At 41.1% G+C, this 21,364-nt stretch overlaps 1 protein-coding gene across 1 annotated transcript; it reads left to right on the forward strand.

Moving 5' to 3' along the window:
- The first annotated feature begins 4,873 nt into the window (after positions 1 to 4,873).
- Positions 4,874 to 21,249, forward strand: slc2a12 (solute carrier family 2 member 12). The gene is made up of 6 exons (XM_080453343.1): positions 4,874 to 5,010; positions 6,120 to 6,321; positions 9,235 to 10,557; positions 11,919 to 12,041; positions 12,655 to 12,787; positions 19,361 to 21,249. The coding sequence occupies exons 2-6, from the start codon at positions 6,222 to 6,224 to the stop codon at positions 19,488 to 19,490; spliced, it is 1,809 nt and encodes a 602-aa protein (XP_080309469.1). The 5' UTR covers positions 4,874 to 5,010; positions 6,120 to 6,221; the 3' UTR covers positions 19,491 to 21,249.
- Positions 21,250 to 21,364: the final 115 nt, after the last annotated feature.

The following is a 21,364-nucleotide window of genomic DNA, read 5'->3' on the forward strand; positions in this document are numbered from 1 at the left end:
CAACACCAATCGTAGAGCACATATAACACCAGTATTGGCTGCACTTCACTGGCTGCCCATTAAGGCTAGAATTGAATCATTTTAATAACCTACAAGGCACTACATGGGCTGGCCCCACTTTATATCACAGACTTACTGCACTCAAAGCCCAATGTGAGATCTCTCAGGTCCTCTGACAAAGGCCTTCTGGATATACTCGTGACCAAACTTAAAACTAGGGGTGACCGGGCCTTTGCAGTGGTTGCTCCTACACTGTGGAACACTCTGCCTTAAGCAATACAAAATGCTGAGTCAGTTGATGGTTTTAAGAACTTGTTAAAAACACATTTGTTTCGGAAGCATTTTGTCTTAGGAAGTTCTTACCCGTCCCACCTGTGTAGGTCAATGTTTTTGTTTTGTTTTTGTTTTTCTTGTTGTGCTATTGCTCTTATGTGCCTTGTTGTAACTTGTTTTACTTGATTGTTTTATTGTTTTCCACTGTACAGCACTTTGTAACATTGTTTCAAAAGGTGCTTCATAAATAAAATGTAATTACTTACTACATCTATATGTATCATTTAGAAGTAGACCATTATATTATTCCAAAAAGACAAAAAAAGGCTCAAGACTTGTTTAAAGATCACAGAGTGCAATGTTTGCATACTGAGATTATTAGTCCTTCGCTATTGATTTCAAGTTGTTGTGCCAGAATACAGAGGTTAGTTTACAGGTTGACCAAATGCAAAATGTTTTCCCATTTTTGTCTCCGCCAGGCCGAAAGGCATGGCGAGAGAGTATGTTTTTCCCCCTGTCCGTCCGTCCGTCCGTGTGTCCATGTGTCCGTGTGTCCGCAAATCGGTACACAGTATCTCTATAGTCATTAAACAAAACGAGTCTTTCCGATTTTTCATATTCCATCCTGATTGGCTAAAAATGTCTTCCAAAGTTTGTGCTCTGTTTTGAACAAAATGCCTCAAATCATGAACACAGCATGCAATTTTCGTGACATTTTGCACGCACATTCCCATTAGGCTGAGGAAGAAATACCATTTGAAATTTTTCAAATCAGCCTCATGGTGGCGCTATAACAGGCCGATTTGTGTTTTTACCTATAACTGCACCCAATCTGTGTAAAACTTTGTATGCATTTTTCACATCTGCCTTTTATGGCGCCACCAGGAGGCCGACTTAAGTAAAACACATTATTTTATACTACTCCTTCCAATTTTATCCAAATTTCACGCAAATCGGTACACATGATCTCTATAGTCATGTGATCAAGACGGATATGTTTGATTTTTCATATTCCATCCTGATTGGCTAAGATTGACATCTAAAATATCCATTATTGGCTTGTTTTGAACAAAATTCCGCAAATCATGAACGCACCGTCCGATTGCGGTCAAACTTTGCACGCACATTCACACTATGTTGAGGAACAAATGCCTGTTATAGCGCCACCAGCAGGTCTAATTTAGCAAAACAAATGTTTTTAACAAAATGCCTCAAATCATGAATGCAGTCAGTGTCCGATTGTCGTGCAAGGCCTAAGAAGAAATGGCACCCTTTTCACATTGGCCTATTATAGCGCCACCAGGAGGCCACAATAGCCTACCTGACCTGGCGGAGACCTGTGCTCCGAGGAGCACTTTTTCTAGTTAGTCTTGTATTTGGAAAGAAAAACAGATGCTTGTATATGTTATTGTGTGCTTCCCATAGTTGTGTTGGTCAGTTGCCTGTTCCTGTTGCATAAGAGACCACACACATTCAGCGTCAGTAAACTGGGCTTACTGAAGATCAAGCATAGATACAAATACAGGAGCTACAGGTGTAAGTCTTGTACAACGTCTTTGAGAGTGTCTTTATTTAAAAACAGGCTTTTAAAATAGGCCATCCTTGAAGCAGGCGGGCAGCTGTATTAGGTTAGGTCACACACAAAGACTGCAGAAATAGTAAAACTTGCGGTAAGAAACCGCAAGGATTGTGGATTTAGGGCATAATAACCACGATAATAATATGTAGTAAACTGTAGGAGAGCCTAAGAATATGGGTGTTTTTACATATATATGGACGACAAAACTGATGAAGACCAGATGATTATACAGAGAGACAGACAGACAGACAGACAGACAGACAGAGATAGTTGGGTGAGCTTGTAGGGGATGTTTGTGATGAACGCTGAATTGAAATCAGAGAACACAATCCTTGCATAGGTGTTATTATAGTCCAGGTGAGTCAGGGTAGAGTGTAGTGCTGTGGACATGGCATCCTCTGTTGACCTGTGCAATAGGCAAACTGGTGGGGGGCCAAGGTAGAGGATAGGCAGGCTTTCAGATGGGCTATAGGACCAGCCAAAAGATTTAGTGATGAGGGGGTAAGTACAACTTGATTGATCGATTGAATACTTTATTATCACGAGGTACAGTTAGACATTAAGGCAAAAAAGATAACACAAAAAAGTCCTGGGGACTTGTTTCCATTGTGGTCCTATCCGGCCAGAAATAATTCAGGCTCATGGCTCACCCGATCTACTATGAATCAACCCATTCAATGGAAATGAATTACATCCAATTCCACCCCATAGAATGAGGACATTTGGATGTAATTCCTTTCCATTGAATGGGGTGATTCATAGTAGATCGGGTGCATTGCAGTAGAATGCTTTGGCACTGGCACCATGGTGTTTTGAGGCGCATGGAGTCAACTGCCTGGAACAGTGACAGGTTGAAAATGTCACTGAAAACCCTGCCAGCTCAGTCTTTTGTGCATTTACCCGGCTAATTGTGGACATCAGTGGTGTGAGGGTGTGAGGGTCTGGTCACCCTGGGAGATGCTCAGCTTTGGTGGTTGGTTCCTTGTTATCAAATTCCAATCAAAGCAAGTAACATCTGTTGAGCTCACCGGGGGAGGCACCTCTGGTTGAGGCAGCTGTGTTTGTACTAGGCCTGTCATCCATGATGGCTTGAATGCCGTGCCACTGCCTTGGTCAGAGTTTTTAAGTACTCCTCAAATCTGCTGTTTGTGTTTAGAAGGCAGTCCAGGAGGTGCACGTACATCCACAGACAATGTTGATGGGCGCTGGATAACCAGGACAATATCAGTGGTGTAAAGCAACTAAGTACATTTACTCAAGTACTATACTTAATTTTGAGTTATTTTTACTTTACTGGAGTATTTTCAAAGTTCAGTACTTTTACTTCTACTCCACTACATCTCAGAGGCAAATATTATACTTTTACTCCACTACAATGATTAGAAAACTTTTGTTACTAGTTACTTTGTATATTTGGATTATTATTACAAAACATGCATATACCCACTTCAGCCCTATATACATTTCGGTCATTTGAAAATAGCCGATCTACAAGCTCACAATGCATCGCATTGTGAGCTTGTAGATCTGCTATTTTCAAAAGATTTCTATACATTTGAAATACAAATGAGTACTTTCTACTTTTGGTACTTTAAGTACATTGTAATACCAATACTTTTGTACTTTTACTCAAGTACATTTTGAATTCTGGACTTTTACTTGTAACAGAGTATTTCTATGTAGCAGTATTGATGTAAAAAAATGTGAATACTTTTTCCACCACTGGACAATATATAATGAAAAGAAGAGAATCCACACACTGTCTTCAAAGTTCCATGGATAACTTTATTACAATGTTTCGACCTGTTCAAGGTCTTCCTCAGTTACAATGAACTGTGTTTGTGTTTAATAGCTCTCTCTTTAAGTAGGCCTCAGTGTCATTAGATCTGAAAGCTGTGCTACTGACTTTTAGCAATAGGCATACCTTTGTATTAATCCAAGCCAAGGCTCCTGATTGATAATGTTTATAATTGCTTGCAGGTGGTGACACAGTCAAAGCACTGTTGATGTTTCCATGTGTAGAATGTAGCCTCAATTCAATGATTATGGTTATTATAATAGTGCTGACAAGGAGTAGGGCCTGCACACTAACTCCAATTTACACCTTTCACATTTCGTGTGAAAGGTGTTTGTCATTCATTTTATTAACCACATTCAGTTTATGGATGTTATTAAATGGAGTAGGGCCTATAAGCTCTGAACAGTATTGTGTCCATTAACAAAGCAAAACAGGTAGGCTATAGGCTATAGGTTAATACACTTCTCTCATTTTACATGAAATAAGCATATCAGTAATGACTGCACAGCATGAAAGTATATGTAGCCTACTTCAAAATGTTCTATTGAATAGTGGTCGTATAAGAAGATGAAATTATCACTAGAAAAGTTGGTAGATATGTCTTATGCTGTGTGTATGTATATATGTATATATATATATATATATATATATATATATATATATATATATATATATATATATACATAAGCACAACTCTCTCTCTGACTCTCACACACACACACACACACACACACACACACACACACACACACACACACACACACACACACAATGTTCTATTGAATAGTGGTCGTATAAGAAAATGAAATTATCACTAGAAAAGTTGGTAGATATGTCTTATGCTGTGTGTATGTATATATCTCTCTGACTCTCTCTCACACACACACACACACACACACACACACACACACACACACACACACACACACACACACACACACACACACACACACACACATACTGTGTACTGTATTTCTTTTCTTGCGTAAATGCCCACAGACAGACTGTATTTATCTGCACAATTGTTTGTAGATAAAGACAGTCTGTCTGTCTGTAGGATACCGTACAGAATACTACATAGCTATAGTATGGTCTAGACTCCAGAGCATAGAGTCCAGAGCAGAGCCATAAAGATCCCAGTCGACTTTTCCCATTGGCGTGTGTGTTTTTAGTGGGAGGAGTTAAACAAGTGACTTTCCAAAACAAGGAACCTGCACGGACAAGAAGAGCCAGAGTTGAATTTGCAAAAACAAGTTATATTGTACAAACAAACAAGAATCTCTAGAAGACAAGCCAATGGAACGGAACAGGACACTGTAAAACAAGGATCGGAGGAATCAGCAGATCGGGTCGTCAGCAGGTATGGAACAACATGTCAAACGCATCTGTCATTTAAAATCTATTCCACTTGCAAAGCCACTTTGGTATTTAACTGCTATTGCAACACTGTCACTGAAAGAGGCAACAGCTGCGTTGGGACAGCAGTGAGTGAACATGTTTAAAGATCGTTTAAAACGTCACCCATTTCTTAAAACGATGGATCAACTATTGTTTTGGTGGAGGTCGCTTTTGGTCTGCTATAATGTCCCCAAATATGACCTTGCAACTGCATTTATCCCGAAGGCAGGGTCCCTAGCGGACCTAACATGGTCCACTCCACTCTAATATCGGTTGAACTGGTCATGGTCAGTGGTAGTACAATATTTTGAGGTATTTTGAGGCAAATATTATACTTTTACTCCACTACAATTATTTGAAACCTTGAGTTAGGCTACCAGTTACTTTGTAGATTTTGATTATTATTGCAAAACATACAGTAACCACTTCAGCCCTTTATACTTTTCGGCCATTTGAAAATAGCCGATCTACAAGCTCACAATGTGTTGCGAGTGAGCTTATATCTGCTATTTTCAAAAGATTTTTATACATTTTAAACATTTGAAAACTTGTGAAATGGGACATTCTGCACAATGAGGAGGCTTCTTTCTACTTTTGGTACAAGTAGGCTACATTTTGATACCAATACTTTTGTACTTTTACTCAAGTACATTTTGAATTCCGGACTTGTAACAGAGTATTTCTACATTGCAGTATTGATACTTGTACTTAAGTAAGAACTGTGAGTACTTTTTCCACCACTGGCCATGCTTAATAGCAGTTTTACTGCGATTTATGGCTCTCCTCATGCCATACGCAGGACTTTTCCCCCTGATAACCAGTAATAACCAGTGAATAAAACACACGTCGACTTGCAGACACATAATACATTGTTTTTGTTTAACAAATATGCTAAATATTTCTAAACCAGAAATTATCTCGGTCAGAATCAGCAGATGGAAACTAGGTCAAATGCAAACTAGCCATAGTCTACAATCAAATCATTGTGGAAATGTGATGTCTTGTTACATAGTTTCTTTTCTACTTTTATAACCAGTCTCATTTTTGTGTTTACACCCATGCCTACTGTAGATGCAATAGGAATGATGGCCTTGATGATGATAATGATGGTGATGGTGCTATGAACCATGTTTCCATTCACACACTTCTCTACATAGTCGAGACTGGTTGAAGATGGACCCCAGCATTGAGACCCAGCCCATGACCTCTGACCCCCAAGGCAACCATGTCAACTACGAAACCCAGGGACAGTTGCCGGAGGAACCTTACACAGGTATTGATTGATTGATTGATTGATTGATTAGTGTATTAGCAGTTTGCAAAAAAAGTACAGGAAAGTACAGTCCAATACAACTATGGCTTGTTTTGGGGTCCTAACGGGTACACCAAGCTCAGCATGTTTAACAGGAACTTCAACCATATCTCTTAATTCAAAGCACTTTGAGTGTCCACTGTCCAGGGACTCTGGTCTGTTGAAGGCTTACATAATACCAAGACTATATTTATGGTACTTAATTCTGTAGTGTACAGTAAGTACAGGATAGTAACATACAGTATTACCCATAAGGACTTAAATATATACCCTTTTTGAAATAATATGTCTGGTACTTTCTTCTAAATTATAATGAAAATGATACCTGGTAAACTCTTAAATGGCTTCTTTGAAATGAAAATGATTATCAACCAAGCACAGAAAAGGCACTGTTTGCCTCACGCTTGCAATATATTCACCGTAACCACTTAAAAATCCCTATTTTCCCTATTTTGGGGCCTGCCATAATAATAATAATACAAATAAATAAATAGCAGATCTAAAAGCGATGTGAATGTAGTGTGCTTGTAGATTGCCACATTTTTCTATTTGTCATATGACAAAGTTTCTACCACTGATTGATGATTAACACACTTTGAGCTGTTTATTGTGCTGGTGAAAAACAACCACTTTTTGGGTGGATTACTCATAATAATCTGGGTGGTTTACAAATGACCTATCCATGAGTCTATATTAATGCTTTATGGATCATTCTGACGGACACAGATAATGCCTGTGGTCATATGCTAAATAACTTCCTTCTGTGAGTTGTTATTGTTGCTCTGAGCCGATTGACAAGCTGAGCAACTTGTCGATCGGCTAGCCTGTTTTCAGTGAAGATATTTTGTGAAGAGCGAAAACAGGAGGGGAGCTAGTACAGAGCCCTGGGTCATTGAGTGCAAATGTGTGTAAACTGAGTGTCATATGTTTTGAGGGTGTGGGATAGTTGTAGAGACATGCAGAACATTTTAATTAATTATAAATACGTCTTTAACTATAAATTGCGCAAATACAACTTCAACATAATAGACAACTTAAGTGGTTAAACTAGCTGTACAAAGCTCCATTTACTGATAATGTGGCCTGAGAAGATGGAAATTCAAGTCCTACAATTTGAAACCTTTTCAAAGGGGCTCAACAATTAACAAAGTTAACTGAGTTGATGAGCTGAGCTGATTAATTCTGAATAATGTGTATTTCATTTAACAGTGTTGTCCAAATGTTTCCTGCTAAATACAAGTGTGTACAGCTATTATCCCAAAAACTGATAACAATTCAGCTTGTTGTGTTCTATACTAATATACGCCATCATTACATAATTCCTCATTACATAATGGCAGCTAGAATGGAAGGGGACTGAGAAGAGTGGTGGGGTGCTGTCCTGAAAATAGCCAACCTTTGTACAAATCTCTGCATGCAGTCCAGGATTTGGTTCACAGCTGTGCCTTTTCCCCCCTTATGTTATACAATGCTAATTAAACTAGAATGAGAATGGAAATGGCTGACATTTCCAGTCAAATGAGGGCAAGAAACAAATTATGTAAAAATGGCTTATACTGGTTTATCATCAGAAATTGATTGCATCAGTTATTTTAACAACTGATTTGTTCTAGTTGTGCAGAGCCGCACCTACTGTACTTTACTGGGGCACCTGATAAAGCTGATAACCTGATCACAATGTGCACCATGACCAACGCATATCCATATCGAAAAAACACGTCACAGAGACCCCACGGATTGAATACTTCCACTTCCATGTTTGAATAGGCTAGCTGCTGCCCTTATACTGTATCAGTAAATATAAATGTAAATATATGAACGAATATACAGTACATCTATCGCCAGTGAGTATATGAATGAACATGTTGGTAGACTCTATCAACAAATAGTCTCATGTAGGCAGATGATCATTGATCTCTGCCCACTGGTATGTCTGGTGACATTTACAGTCAATTCTATGTAGTGACTGGAACAGCGGAGGAAACGGCCGCTGACAAACCTATGCCCACTGTTTTGAAAACAAATATCACCGTCCCAATACGAAGGACTGCCCTAAAGTCTTTGCATTTGTCATGCAATGCAGTTATTTTTTACATTTCCGAATTATTTTCACCCAGTTTTAGCTGATTCACAGATTTTTATATATCACCAGATGTATCAGTACGGCGGAGATCTCTGATTATCTGGCTTTGCGAGACTAATCAATGAGCATACAGATACGTGTATGCACAGACAGTCCCTGCAGGAGTCAGTAGTCAGAAGTCAATAGTAACAGACATTGCAGGTCTTAAAGTTATCTACCTGATTATATACAGCAGATTGCCCTATCTCTCTGTAGCTCACAGTGATTGATGCAAGTCAAAGCATGTGTGGGACACACACATATGCACACAATGCATAACGGCTTCCAAGATTGCTTTAGCATTCTTTCTGGGAACTTTTGACCTTCTAAATTCTACAGTCAGCACTGTTACGACAGTGGGGGGAAGCCACATGCGTGATTGCTTTTATAGCAGTACATAATTCCTTGAAATCAGTTTTTCCCCTTAAAGAACTCCTGTACTCCTCTTAGGGTTAAAGTTTGACAATTGATACTTATTTGACCCTGCCTTATAATGACATATAATGTATGCATAATGCAACATATTGCCTAACTTGACTGTGGAGAATAGACAAGATAACTTGCATAATTAAACAGAGTACATGAACAGCAAGTAAAGTTACCTTAGAGCAGCATTAGCCTATACCTTCCTACACCACCTTTACTTCTCAGCTTATCCCCTCCCCCCTCTTAGAGGTAAAAGATACTCAACTGATCACCCTAGACTTTACCCATATCCTATTTTTCTTTCCTTTTCCTCTCCTTCATCCCAGGATGCAGCCAGTTGGTGTCTCTGGCAGCTGTCGTGGCCTCGCTCAGTGGCCTGATGCTGGGCTATGAGATAGGCATTACCTCTGGGGCCCTCCTACAGCTGCGGGGCATCCTCTCCCTCTCCTGCTGGGAGCAGGAGCTGCTGGTCAGCTCCCTCCTGATCGGTGCTCTCCTCATCTGCCTGGCGAGTGGCACCCTTCTGGACCGCTACGGCCGACGTGCCTCTATGCTCCTCAGCGCCGCCCTGGTGGTGGTAGGGAGCATCATGTTGATCGCCGTCACATCACTGGCAGTGTTGACACTGGGGCGGGTAGTGGTCGGCATGGGAACGGCGCTGTCGGGGACAGCGGCGTGTCTGTACATTGCTGAGATCTCGCCGCGGGAGCGGAGGGGCCTGCTGGTGACGCTGTATGAGCTGATGGTGGTCCTTGGCGTGCTGGCGGGGTTTGGTTGTAGCTACGCCTTTGGTGCTCTGCCCTATGGCTGGAAGTATATCTTTGGACTGGTGATACCTCCAGCGCTGCTGCAGGTTGCCGCACTTTTGCTCCTCCCACCCAGCCCACGCTTCCTGGTTGCCCGGGGCAAGTCGGAGAGGGCTATGGCGGTGCTGGCTAGACTCAGGGGTGGGGTTAAGGAGGATGTGGATGTAGAACTCAAAGATATTCAAGCAGCACTTAAAGAGGAGTCGCAGCATGGCTTCCGGGAATTATTCAGTGCCAAAGCCAACCTGCGCTCACGTTTGCTAACGGGCATTGCGTTGGTGTTCCTTCAACAGGTGACCGGTCAGCCCAACATCCTGTCCTACGCCTCGCCACTCCTCCGCAGCGTGGGTTTTGACAGTGACGCGGCAGCAGCCTTGGCCTCCACAGGGTTCGGAGTGGTCAAAGTGGTGGGCACCATCCCTGCCGTCCTGCTGGTAGACCGTCTGGGACCCAAGAGCTTCCTGTGTGTGGGTGCCGTTACCATGTGCATGTCATTGACCACACTTGGGATGGTGACATCACAGAGTCACACCCACCTCACCAGCCTGTGTCAGAGCACATCTGGACTAAACCACACCCATAGGGGGTGGGCCTATAACACTACCACTATGGATAACAGCGACAATCTGACCACCACTTTTCTCAACCAATGGAACAGCAGTGACTCTAAGGAGCCAGAACAGTCGATGGGCTGGGGGGTGCAAAGGACTAACAGAGACAGTGATGGGATAGCGGGGTCGGGTGGAGGGAGGACTCATGTGGAGGTGTCCTGGTCACTGAAGTGGGTGTCACTGATCAGCTTGCTGGTGTATGTGGCAGCTTTCTCCATTAGTCTCGGCCCCAGTAAGAACACATGCGCACACACACACATTTATAAATTATATATATTAGTAAATAAAAAATAAATATATTTGCTACAATACTATGCAAAGAAGCTTTGTGAGGCAACCTGAGAGCTATCCAGAGTTGTCTGTGTCGTCATGGCATCACGCGCAAACAAATCAGTCAGCTCCATACATGGGCACAAAAGGGGGGATGCCCATATGGGCATATACTGATGACATCAGGGATCTCCATATACAGTATGGGCATATTGTTCGGATCGGCGGTGCAACATAGCCTAGCATCTAGTATATATATAAATCCTATATTAAAATTGGCTTAAGGGAGGCCCGGGCCGGCGGACCTCTGACTTCACTCTGACTCAGACATAACCATAAACAAACACGATACGCCCATATGTCACTATGACTCAGACATAACCATAAACAAACCCGATATGCCTATATACAGTATAGGCATTATGACTCAGACGGTCGGATCGGCATAACATAGGTGTCCGAACTCTAGATGTGAGGGCCCAACCCTCTAGTATCTATATATATATGTTGCAGGTAGATTGGCATTCCAGGTAGAATGGAAAATAAGCGCTTGTTTTCACCGCCCGTCCGCCCCCCAGGCAATTCTGTAGAACCAACGCCAGAGGGCAATGCAAGCCACACATGAGTCCCACACCACACACGCACGCATGCACACGCACACAAACGAGCACGCACACACGCATACGCGCAAATGCACGCGCGCGCGCACACACCCGCGAACAAGGGGGCGAGACTGAGGAGGCGGGGCTGGGGGGCTATGTTAGTGCAGTGAGTGGCAGTTGGGGCAAACCATAGCGGGGCAAACGCAGTCCCCACAACATCATTTACTATTCTGTGCCTATCGGTACATAACTCGGACGGCGCTTAGTCGACTAGGAGACCATCGGCCGGTCGTCGCGGGCACTCGCGCCTGGAGGCGCTCGGGCGCGACTCCTTGGCCTCAAGGTCTCCTTAGTCGGAGCGCCTCCGTCATGGTCCAAAACTATACTTTATCGGCGAAAAAAAAGAGTCCGCGGTTGTTTGAAAAAGTAATGTCCCGAGCGGGAGTCAAACCCAGACTCCCAGTGATAGTGGATGGGGAGTCCAATGATTATCGAAGTGCGCCACTGAAGCCAGTATGTGTGTATATTCATGTTGTCGTTGTCCTCGCATCGCAGCCCCGTCCCGAGCCTAAAAACAAGCGCTCCACTTCCAATCTACCTGGAATGCCAATCTACCTGTGACATATACACACACACACACACAGAATGTATGTATTTGCATTGTATGTACAGTATACTATGTGATATGATATACCTGTGTATGTGGGTGTCTCCATTGCAGTGGTCTATGTGGTTATAAGTGAGATCTTCCCTACTGGGGTCAGAGGCAAGGCTGTGTCTGTGGTATCAGCTGTCAATTGGGCCACTAACCTGCTCATCTCCATGACGTTCCTCACAGTCACAGGTACGAGTTTTTGTATGTGTGAGACTGAGAGAGAGAGAATGTAATTGTTTGCACAGGAATCACTCAAGCTCATATCTGGCATGTTTAATTTGTGGTGTCAGGGTTTAGCTGTGTCCTCACAGGTGCAAGCTTTTATTTACGTTATTTACGTTTATTTTTTCAATGGTAGGTTCGTTGAGCATGAACGCTCTTTTTCAGTAACGCCTTGCTTTACTGAGCAGGGCGTGACTGGCACCGTTCATTCCACGAATGCTCGATCCTTACAAGCTGTACCTCGTTGTAAAGGTGACTAATCAACGATAAAAATGATATAAAATACAATATCAATTGGTATTATTAAAGGGGAGAAATAATCGACCGAAGTTAAGTTTCCGAACTTTTTGTTGATCAGTTCTATGTATCAGGGGTGACTTAAAAAGAGCGTGTTTGTCTGTCCAGTTCCCTGAATATATTGTTTGAAAAACAAAATGTCATGAACACAAATAAAGCCTTGTATTATTTGGCTACATGCAGCAGGTTGCACCTCAGTTTATGGTATTTATATTTTTATATATATTTAATTTTAAATATGTATATTTGGCTAATGAAATATTTTTCTCCATTCTTATTGCAGAGAAGATTGGTGTTCCTAATGTGATGTTCCTGTATGCTGCTATGAGTTTTGTTCTACTGGTGTTCGTCATTCTGTGTATACCTGAGACCAAGGGACGGACACTGGAGCAGATATCTAAAGAACTGGCAAAAAAGTGAGTAGTACCAGAAGACATTATGTACTATATTGTACTCACATACATCACATAAATATTGGGCAAATTACAGAAAATGTGTGATTAGTCTTGGTTACCAGTTACTGTTCTCAAAAAGTAACTGAATTAGTTATTGCATTATAAATGAATTAGTTATTTTAGCATTGCTGTGGCATAGTGTAAGACAAGACAAAACAACTCAACTCTCAAATTGCATCTATCATTGTTTCTACCTGGCAACATCAGACTGTTGAACAAGGCATGAACAGTGCCTGCCTGAGGTAATTTTTAACCATGTGAAATGTTTGGTTTTCTTACCTTTCTAATGCTGCACAAACCTGCCACTGCTTTCTTTCCACCTGCATATGATACTAACGTGAAATGTTAAGTACATGATATCTGTATATATGTATCTTTATTGTCTCCGCCAGGCCGAAGGCATGGCGAGAGAGTATGTTTTGCACCCTGTCCGTCCGTCCGTCCGTCCGTCCGTCCGTGTGTCCGTGTGTCCGTCTGTCCGCAGCTAATCTTTGGCACCGTTGGCTTGATCGCAGCGAAACTGTGCACACACACACTCCCTGGATGCCAATTCAGAACCTTTGCCCCAAAATGTTCACATGGGCCTGTTATAGCGCCACCAGGAGGCCGATTTGTGCAAAACCCATTTTTTATATTACTCCTACAGATTGTATCCAAACGTCATACAAATCGGTACACAGTATCTCTATAGTCATGTGATCAACCCGGATCTGTCCGATTTGAACAAAATGCCTCAAATCATGAACGCACCTTGCAATTTCCGTGAAATTTCACACGCACATTCCCATTAGACCGAGGAAGAAATGCCACTTAAAAAGTTTCAAATCTGCTTCATGGTGGCCCTATAACAGGCCGATTCGTGTTTTTACCAATAACTGCACCGATTTGTGTAAAAATGTGTTTGCACACTCTCTAGAGGCCAAGGAAAAACCTTTGCCCTGCATTTTTCACATTTGCCTTTTATAGCGCCACCAGGAGGCCGTCTAAAGTAAAATACATTTGTTGATATTAAGCCTTCAGATTTTATAAAAATTTCACACAAATCGGTACACATGATCTCTATAGTCATGTGATCAAGACGGATCTCTTTGATTTCTCATATTCCATCCTGATTGGCTAAGATTGACATCTAAACTTTGCAGGAGTGGGCTGTTTTGAACAAAATGCAGCAAATCCTGAACCCAGCGCCGATTGCGGTGAAACTTTGCACACACATTCGCACTTCGTTGAGGAACAAATGCCACCCTTTTAACATTGCCCTATTATAGCGCCACCAGGAGGCAGATTTTTGCAACACTTTTCTTTTTTATATTACTCCAACACATTTTGTCCAAACATCATGCAAAATTATCTCTGTAGTCAAGTGATCAAGATGGTTCCGTCCGATTTTTCCTATTCCATCCTGATTGGCGAATTCCGAACATTGCTGGCCCACAACAACCTACCTGACCTGGCGGAGACCTGTGCTCCGAGGAGCACTTTTTCTAGTTTATTATTTGTTCTTTTCAACCTGTGTTCTATCTCTTTCCCTATGCTCTCACTCTACCTCTATCTTCTTACTGAATAATACAAAACGATGGAGCGTGCATGACAAAAAGAAAATCATTTCACCCACTGCTTTACACCTGTAAACTGTGATGTGACAGATAAAACTTATTCTGATTATGATTCTATTATCACTGATTAATATGACTTATTCTTATTCATGCATTTATTTTAAAAAATAGATCTCTTTTTATTTATTAGGATGATGAAGAGCGGGCAAAATATTATTACGGTTTAAACTACTGCAGTTCAGGCCTAGGTGTACACTATTGGTGATCATTGCAAGTGCATGCTCTGGAATGAGAAAAAGGGAACATTTGCCACCAAAGAGAAATCACAGCTTTAAAGCCCTCTCCAGACCAATCTGAGTCGGCCCGATTTTGGGCCGAATTGGCTTCGGGAAGCGTCGGCCAGTCGGTTAGGGGTCCGTCGGGGGGTCCGTCGGGACCTTTTCGGCCGACCCAGAGCCGACCGAACATGTTCAGCTTTTTAGCCGACTGGTAGCGCAGTGGCAGTGACAACAGAGGGCTGTCGGTGTTGCCAGATTATGTGAGAGAAACAAGCGACCATGTCTATGAAAACCTACATTCACTGTTTCTTGTTGTTGCTCCCAGAGAGAGAGAGATTGATTGATTTGCCCTACTTTTGCGCTGTGGTGATTGGGAGCAGGTGTGTAAATTTGTCCAGTGACGGAGTCCCATGCATCCGTGTTTATGTATAAATATGTAATGCGCAAGTATGTAAACATGTCCTTCTGAGTGGGAGTTCAAGCATTGCATGAATAGGCTCGTAAAGCAGGAGAGAGAGAGAGAGAGAGAGAGAGAGAGAGAGAGAGAGAGAGAGAGAGAGAGAGAGAGAGAGAGAGAGAGAGAGAGAGAGAGAGAGAGAGAGAGAGAGAGAGAGAGAGAGGAACGGAGAAAGAAAGGGAGAGAGACGGAGAGAGAAACGGAGGGAGGGAGAAAGAGGGAGGTAAAAAGCGGCAGAGAGAGAAGGAAAGAAAGAGAGAGGGAGAGAAAAAAGGGAGAGTGAAAGATTGAGAGAGAAAGAGCGAGCGAGAGATTGAGGAGACGGAAAGAGGGAGAGAGAACGAGCAATTAAGTGAATTGCTTTCACCTGCTGCTGCTGCTGCTGTGCGGAGTGTGCTACAGGGCATATCTCCGCCAAGCCAGGGTGACCTACCCAGGCTCATGAAATTCATATTCAGGCATAGTAGCCAATTAGAATGAAATCTTCAAAAACGGACTCATATACTGATACAGAACCATATATTGGCTATATATTATGGCTGTCGGGTGGAAATCTTGTATGTTCCTTTTTTATTATTATTTAAAAACAATTTAAAATCGTGAAAATAGCCAATCTACAAGCAGTAATTATTAATAATTAAGAAATACTATATTTTAAAGAGTGAAAAATCAACTAAAGTCATTATTAGTGCAAGTTCATTCACATTTCATTTGAATGAAAATAACTTGTGGGTAAAATACATTCTGTGAATCTAATGTGATTAATGTGACCCCTACTTCAGTCAGTGAAGTCCAGGGCTGAATGTGACATATTGAGACCTATATAACTAAATATTGGTCATTTGCCAACACATTATTTTGTGAAATAAATGGGTAATATTTCACAGATAGTTATACTATTCTTATAATATATTAAAATACAATCATCCTTAACCTTCAAGTTAAATGCATTATTTCCGTGGACTTAAAAATCATTTTTGGACTTAAAAATCGTTATTATTTTTTTGGATGGCCTTCCTGCCCTGGCAGGAAGGCCGGGCAGGGCCTTTGTGCCCTCCAAAAAATTACAACACCAAAGGCCAAGTGGCCTTGCCCCTAAAATGACGAAATTCCAGGCTTGAATGCAATAGATGTACTCTGAGTCTGTTACAAGTAAAAGTCCGGAATTCAACATTTACTTGAGTAAAAGTACTAAAGTATTGGTATAAAAATGTACTTAAAGTACCAAAAGTAAAAGTACAAAAATGTTTGAAAATAGCAGATCTACAAGCTCAGAACGCGTGCATCGCAACACGTTGTGAGCTTGTAGATCTGCTATTTTCAAATAGCTTATAGGTACAAAATAGGGCTAAAGTGGTTAATGTATGTTTCATAATGATTTATATCTGCAAAGTAACTAGTAACTAAACATTTAAAATAATTGTTGTGGAGTACAAGTATAGACAATTGGAAATACTCCAGTAAAGTAAAAGTACCTCAAAATTGTACTTAAGTACAGTACTTGAGTAAATGTACTAGTTACTTTACACCACTGCACGTCAGTGAAGAAAAAACGCTGGGAACATCCCTAAGTGGCTTTGCAGGGAAACAAGCCCAAAGTCGCTTATAATAAGCAGACCTGGCAACGCTGGCACGCTAAAAGTCAAATTAGCACATGAATGGCCAGTCGGCTGACAGACTTAAATGGTAACTTTTGCCAACCGAATACCAGTCTGTTGCAGTCTGGAGTAGTCTGCAATAGTCTGGACGAGTCTGTTTGGTGCGGAGTTGCCTTAAGGTAACTCCAGACCAAACAGACTCGTCCAGACTATTGCAGACTACTCCAGACTGCAACAGACTGCAACAGACTGGTATTCGGTTGGCAAAAGTTGGCAGTTAAGTCTGTCAGCCGACTGGCCATTCATGTGCTAATTTGACTTTTAGCCTGCCAGCGTTGCCAGGTCTGCTTATTATAAGCGACTTTGGGCTTGTTTCCCTGCAAAGCCACTTGGACATAGGGATGTTCCCAGCGTTTTTTCTTCACTGACGTGCAGTGGTGTAAAGTAACTAGTACATTTACTTAAGTACAATTTTGAGGTACTTTCCAATTGTCTATACTTGTACTCCACAACAATTATTTTAAATGTTTAGTTACTAGTTACTTTGCAGATATAAATCATTATGAAACATACATTAACCACTTTAGCCCTATTTTATACCTATAAGCTATTTGAAAATAGCAGATCTACAAGCTCACAATGTGTTGCGATGCACGCGTTCTGAGCTTGTAGATCTGCTATTTTCAAACATTTTTGTACTTTTACTTTTGGTACTTTAAGTACATTTTTATACCAATACTTTAGTACTTTTACTCAAGTAAATGTTGAATTCCTGACTTTTACTTGTAACAGACTCAGAGTACATCTATTGCATTCAAGCCTGGAATTTCGTCATTTTAGGGGCAAGGCCACTTGGCCTTTGGTGTTGTAATTTTTTGGAGGGCACAAAGGCCAAATGCCAGGGCAGGAAGGCCATCCAAAGAAATAATAAATATTTTTAAGTCCAAAAATGATTTTTAAGTCCACGGAAATAATGCATTTAACTTGAAGGTTAAGGATGATTGTATTTTTATATATTATAAGAATAGTATAACTATCTGTGAAATATAACCCATTTATTTCACAAAATAATGTGTTGGCAAATGACCAATATTTAGTTATATAGGTCTCAATATGTCACATTCAGCCCTGGACTTCACTGACTGAAGTAGGGGTCACATTAATCACATTATATTCACAGAATGTTTACCCACAAGTTATTTTCATTCAAATGAAATGTGAATGAACTTGCACTAATAATGACTTTAGTTGATTTTTCACTCTTTAAAATATAGTATTTCTTAATTATTAATAATTACAGCTTGTAGATTGGCTATTTTCACGATTTTAAATTGTTTTTAAATAATAATAAAAAAGGAACATACAAGATTTCCACCCGACAGCCATAATATATAGCCAATATATGGTTCTGTATCAGTATATGAGTCCGTTTTTGCAGATTTCATTCTAATTGGCTACTATGCCTGAATATGAATTTCATGAGCCTGGGTAGGTCACCCTGGCTTGGCGGAGATATGCCCTGTAGCGCATGCACACTCCGCACAGCATGCACACTCCGCACAGCAGCAGCAGGTGAAAGCAATTCACTTAAACGAGGGTCGTGTTGCACACCAAAAAACGGACTGAAACTGTCACATTGTTGACAAATGAACAGGGGACTGGTGTCTAACAAAAAAACGTATTGACAGGAAAATCGCGCATTGATACTTTTACTCAAGTAAAACATTTGAGTACTTTTTCCACCACTGCTGACATGTACACAACATTTTTGAAAACTAATTTACCAGTGGTGTAAAGTAACTAAGTACATTTACTTAAGTACTGTACTTAAGTACAATGTTGAGGTATTTGTGCTTTACTTGAGTATTTCCAATTGCCAATACTTTTACTTCTACTCCACTACATCTCAGAGGCAAATATTGTACTTTTACTCCACTACAATTATTTTAAAACTTTAGTTACTAGTTACTTTGCAGATATAAATTATGATATTATGAAACATACATTAACCACTTTAGCTCTATTTTATGCCTAGCCTATTTGAAAATAGCAGATCTACAAGCTCACAAAGCTGTGAGCTTGTAGATCTGCAATTTTCAAACATTAGTACTTTTACTTTTAGTACATTTTGATACTAATACTTTTGTTCTTTTACTCAAGTAAATTTTGCATTGAGGACTTTTACTTGTAACAGAGTACTTCTACATTGCGGTATTGATACTTTTACTTAAGTAAAACATTTGAGTACTTTTTCCACCGCCGTAATTTACACACCTGCTCCCAATAAATTACATCACCACAGCGCAAAAGTAGGTCAAATCAATCAATCTCTCTCTCTCTGGGAGCAACAACAAGAAACAGTGAATGTAGGTTTTCATAGACATGGTCGCTTGTTTCTCTCACATAATCTGGCAACACCGACAGCCCTCTGTTGCCACTTCTCTACCAGTCGGCTAAAAAGCTGAACATGTTCGGTCGGCTCTGGGTCGGCCGAAAAGGTCCCGACGGACCCCCCGACGGACCCCTAACCGACTGGCCGACGCTTCCCGAAGCCAATTCGGCCCAAAATCGGGCCGACTAGGATTGGTCTGGAGAGGGCTTTACACACACCTAACACTTCTCATCCTCTCTCTCTCTCATCCCAGGAAACACTTTGAGGTGAGGTTCTGTAAGCGGATCCAGAACCTGCTCAGCAGCACATCCACAGAGACTGTCCACAGTGCGTTACCCACTGAAAACGTTACCTCCCACCTGAGTGAGAAGACTTCACACTGAGGGCGAGGAACAAGGACACATTTTACCACAGCAAGTTAGGATCCCATACTTACAAAAATCTCACCTGCAAGAATGCATGTAACGTGCACCCCTTTTCTGACCGGGTGATGGACATATCTCCTCCTCCTCCTCAACGTTCTTCTGCCTAGCGGTACACCTGAAAGGAGGAAACAAGGCGGGTGGAGAACGTTGTACACTGGCAGGAAAGGATGGATGTAGTGATGGTTGGAACTGTGAACTTGAACATGAAATGAGAATAGTTCAGGGGTCACTCCTGCTTGTTGAAAAGGGGGTAAAGAGAGGATTCCCCAAGATTAGATTTTTTTTTTCACTCATGTTCTCTTCCCCCTTTAAGAGATTCTAATGTTGAAGGGACACGCATTCCTTTGTTCACGAGCTCTCTCTCTCTCCAAAAATTGTGTTATATCTTGAACACTATTAACTATTAGCTACTACCAGAATGGAAATTGGACTTAAAATGTACATATAAAGCTTTTCCATAGGAAAATCTAAATTATTTACTTTAAAATCAAATACTAATCTCACCAAATGATGTTGCACCTACTGACTTACAAGTCAGTTTCTAAACACTTTGCTCAACTAGAGACTAAGAACAATCTCCCAGCTTTCATTGATAAATCCGGGTGGAAACAACAAGAGTAAAAAAGAAAATGTGTTTCCAAAGCACTAGGCATAGGTTTGTCAGTGACAACTGACCAAAAAAAATCCACATGATTGGTAGGTGAAGAACTCTTGTCTAGTATCACGAGACTACACGTACAGAATATACTGTATATATATTTTTGTTTACCTAAGGTAGTAGCTGAGCACAAGCGCTCATTTTCAGCAACGGTCTGCAAAAGTTTCAATGGTACCCAATTGGATCCAAAACCATTTTCTCATTCTTACACCAGTTTATGTTTTTTAATCTGCTGCTCACCATAATATTGGTCCCCGCTTCTGCAATACACTTGAATGCACCATGCAAATCTTTGTCAGACCTACTGGAATGGTATATTTGGGAACTATAATTTATTTAGTCTGTTCTTGAGTCATCCCGAGTCATCCCTCCACATGCCTTTCTTTCTAATCAGGTAACCAAGAAAGATGATTTAAACGCATACCAGTGTGGTATTTACCAAGCCCTTTAGAATAAGTAGAATGTCCCTGCAGTTTTAGGACCAGTCCTAGCGCCCTGGTTTTTCCTGAGAGCAGCACCACTCCGTGTTATCTTCATTTGGAAATTAAAAAGCTGCCATTTCTAAATAGATTATAACTGATTCCCACCCTGATTCCCACCCTATCAGAGCACCAATTTTTGACTGGTTAAAAACATGGCTGGGGCTTAACTAATCATTGCCCATGTAATGTACGCACAAGTAGTACTATTTTCTGTATTTCTTCAAATTATGCAGATAGTTCTAAACACACAATAGAAAAACCGACAAGACGTGATTCACATTTTGCGTCTCAATGGTGATGTACAACCACGTCCATTCATTCTCAAAAGAACTCCAACTCCATACAGGAAGTGGTTGTGGAAGCTTCATAAATACCTCGCATGTTCTGGTCTATTTTTGGTCCTAGACAAACTCTCAGCACGATTCTTAGTAGGGATTCAGATATGATGAATACGGGCCATGGTCTAAATGTTGGGAACAGGCTATAAAAGGTTAAAACTGCAGCAGTAATGTGACTGCAATTCACTTTCACTTGCATTGATGACGAAAAAACTCCAGGGTTGAAATGCATAAAACGACAGCTGTTCTCAATAAATTGCCAGATTTTGTAATTTCTTACCTACCGTGTTTTATTTTTGCATTCCAAGATTTGGAAGCTTTTGTTGAGTGTCACATTTTGAAACCTTTAGAAGC

The sequence above is a fragment of the Gymnoscopelus braueri genome, assembly GCF_963280865.1.
Source record: "Gymnoscopelus braueri genome assembly, chromosome: 16".
In the NCBI taxonomy this organism is placed as follows: Eukaryota; Metazoa; Chordata; class Actinopteri; order Myctophiformes; family Myctophidae; genus Gymnoscopelus; species Gymnoscopelus braueri.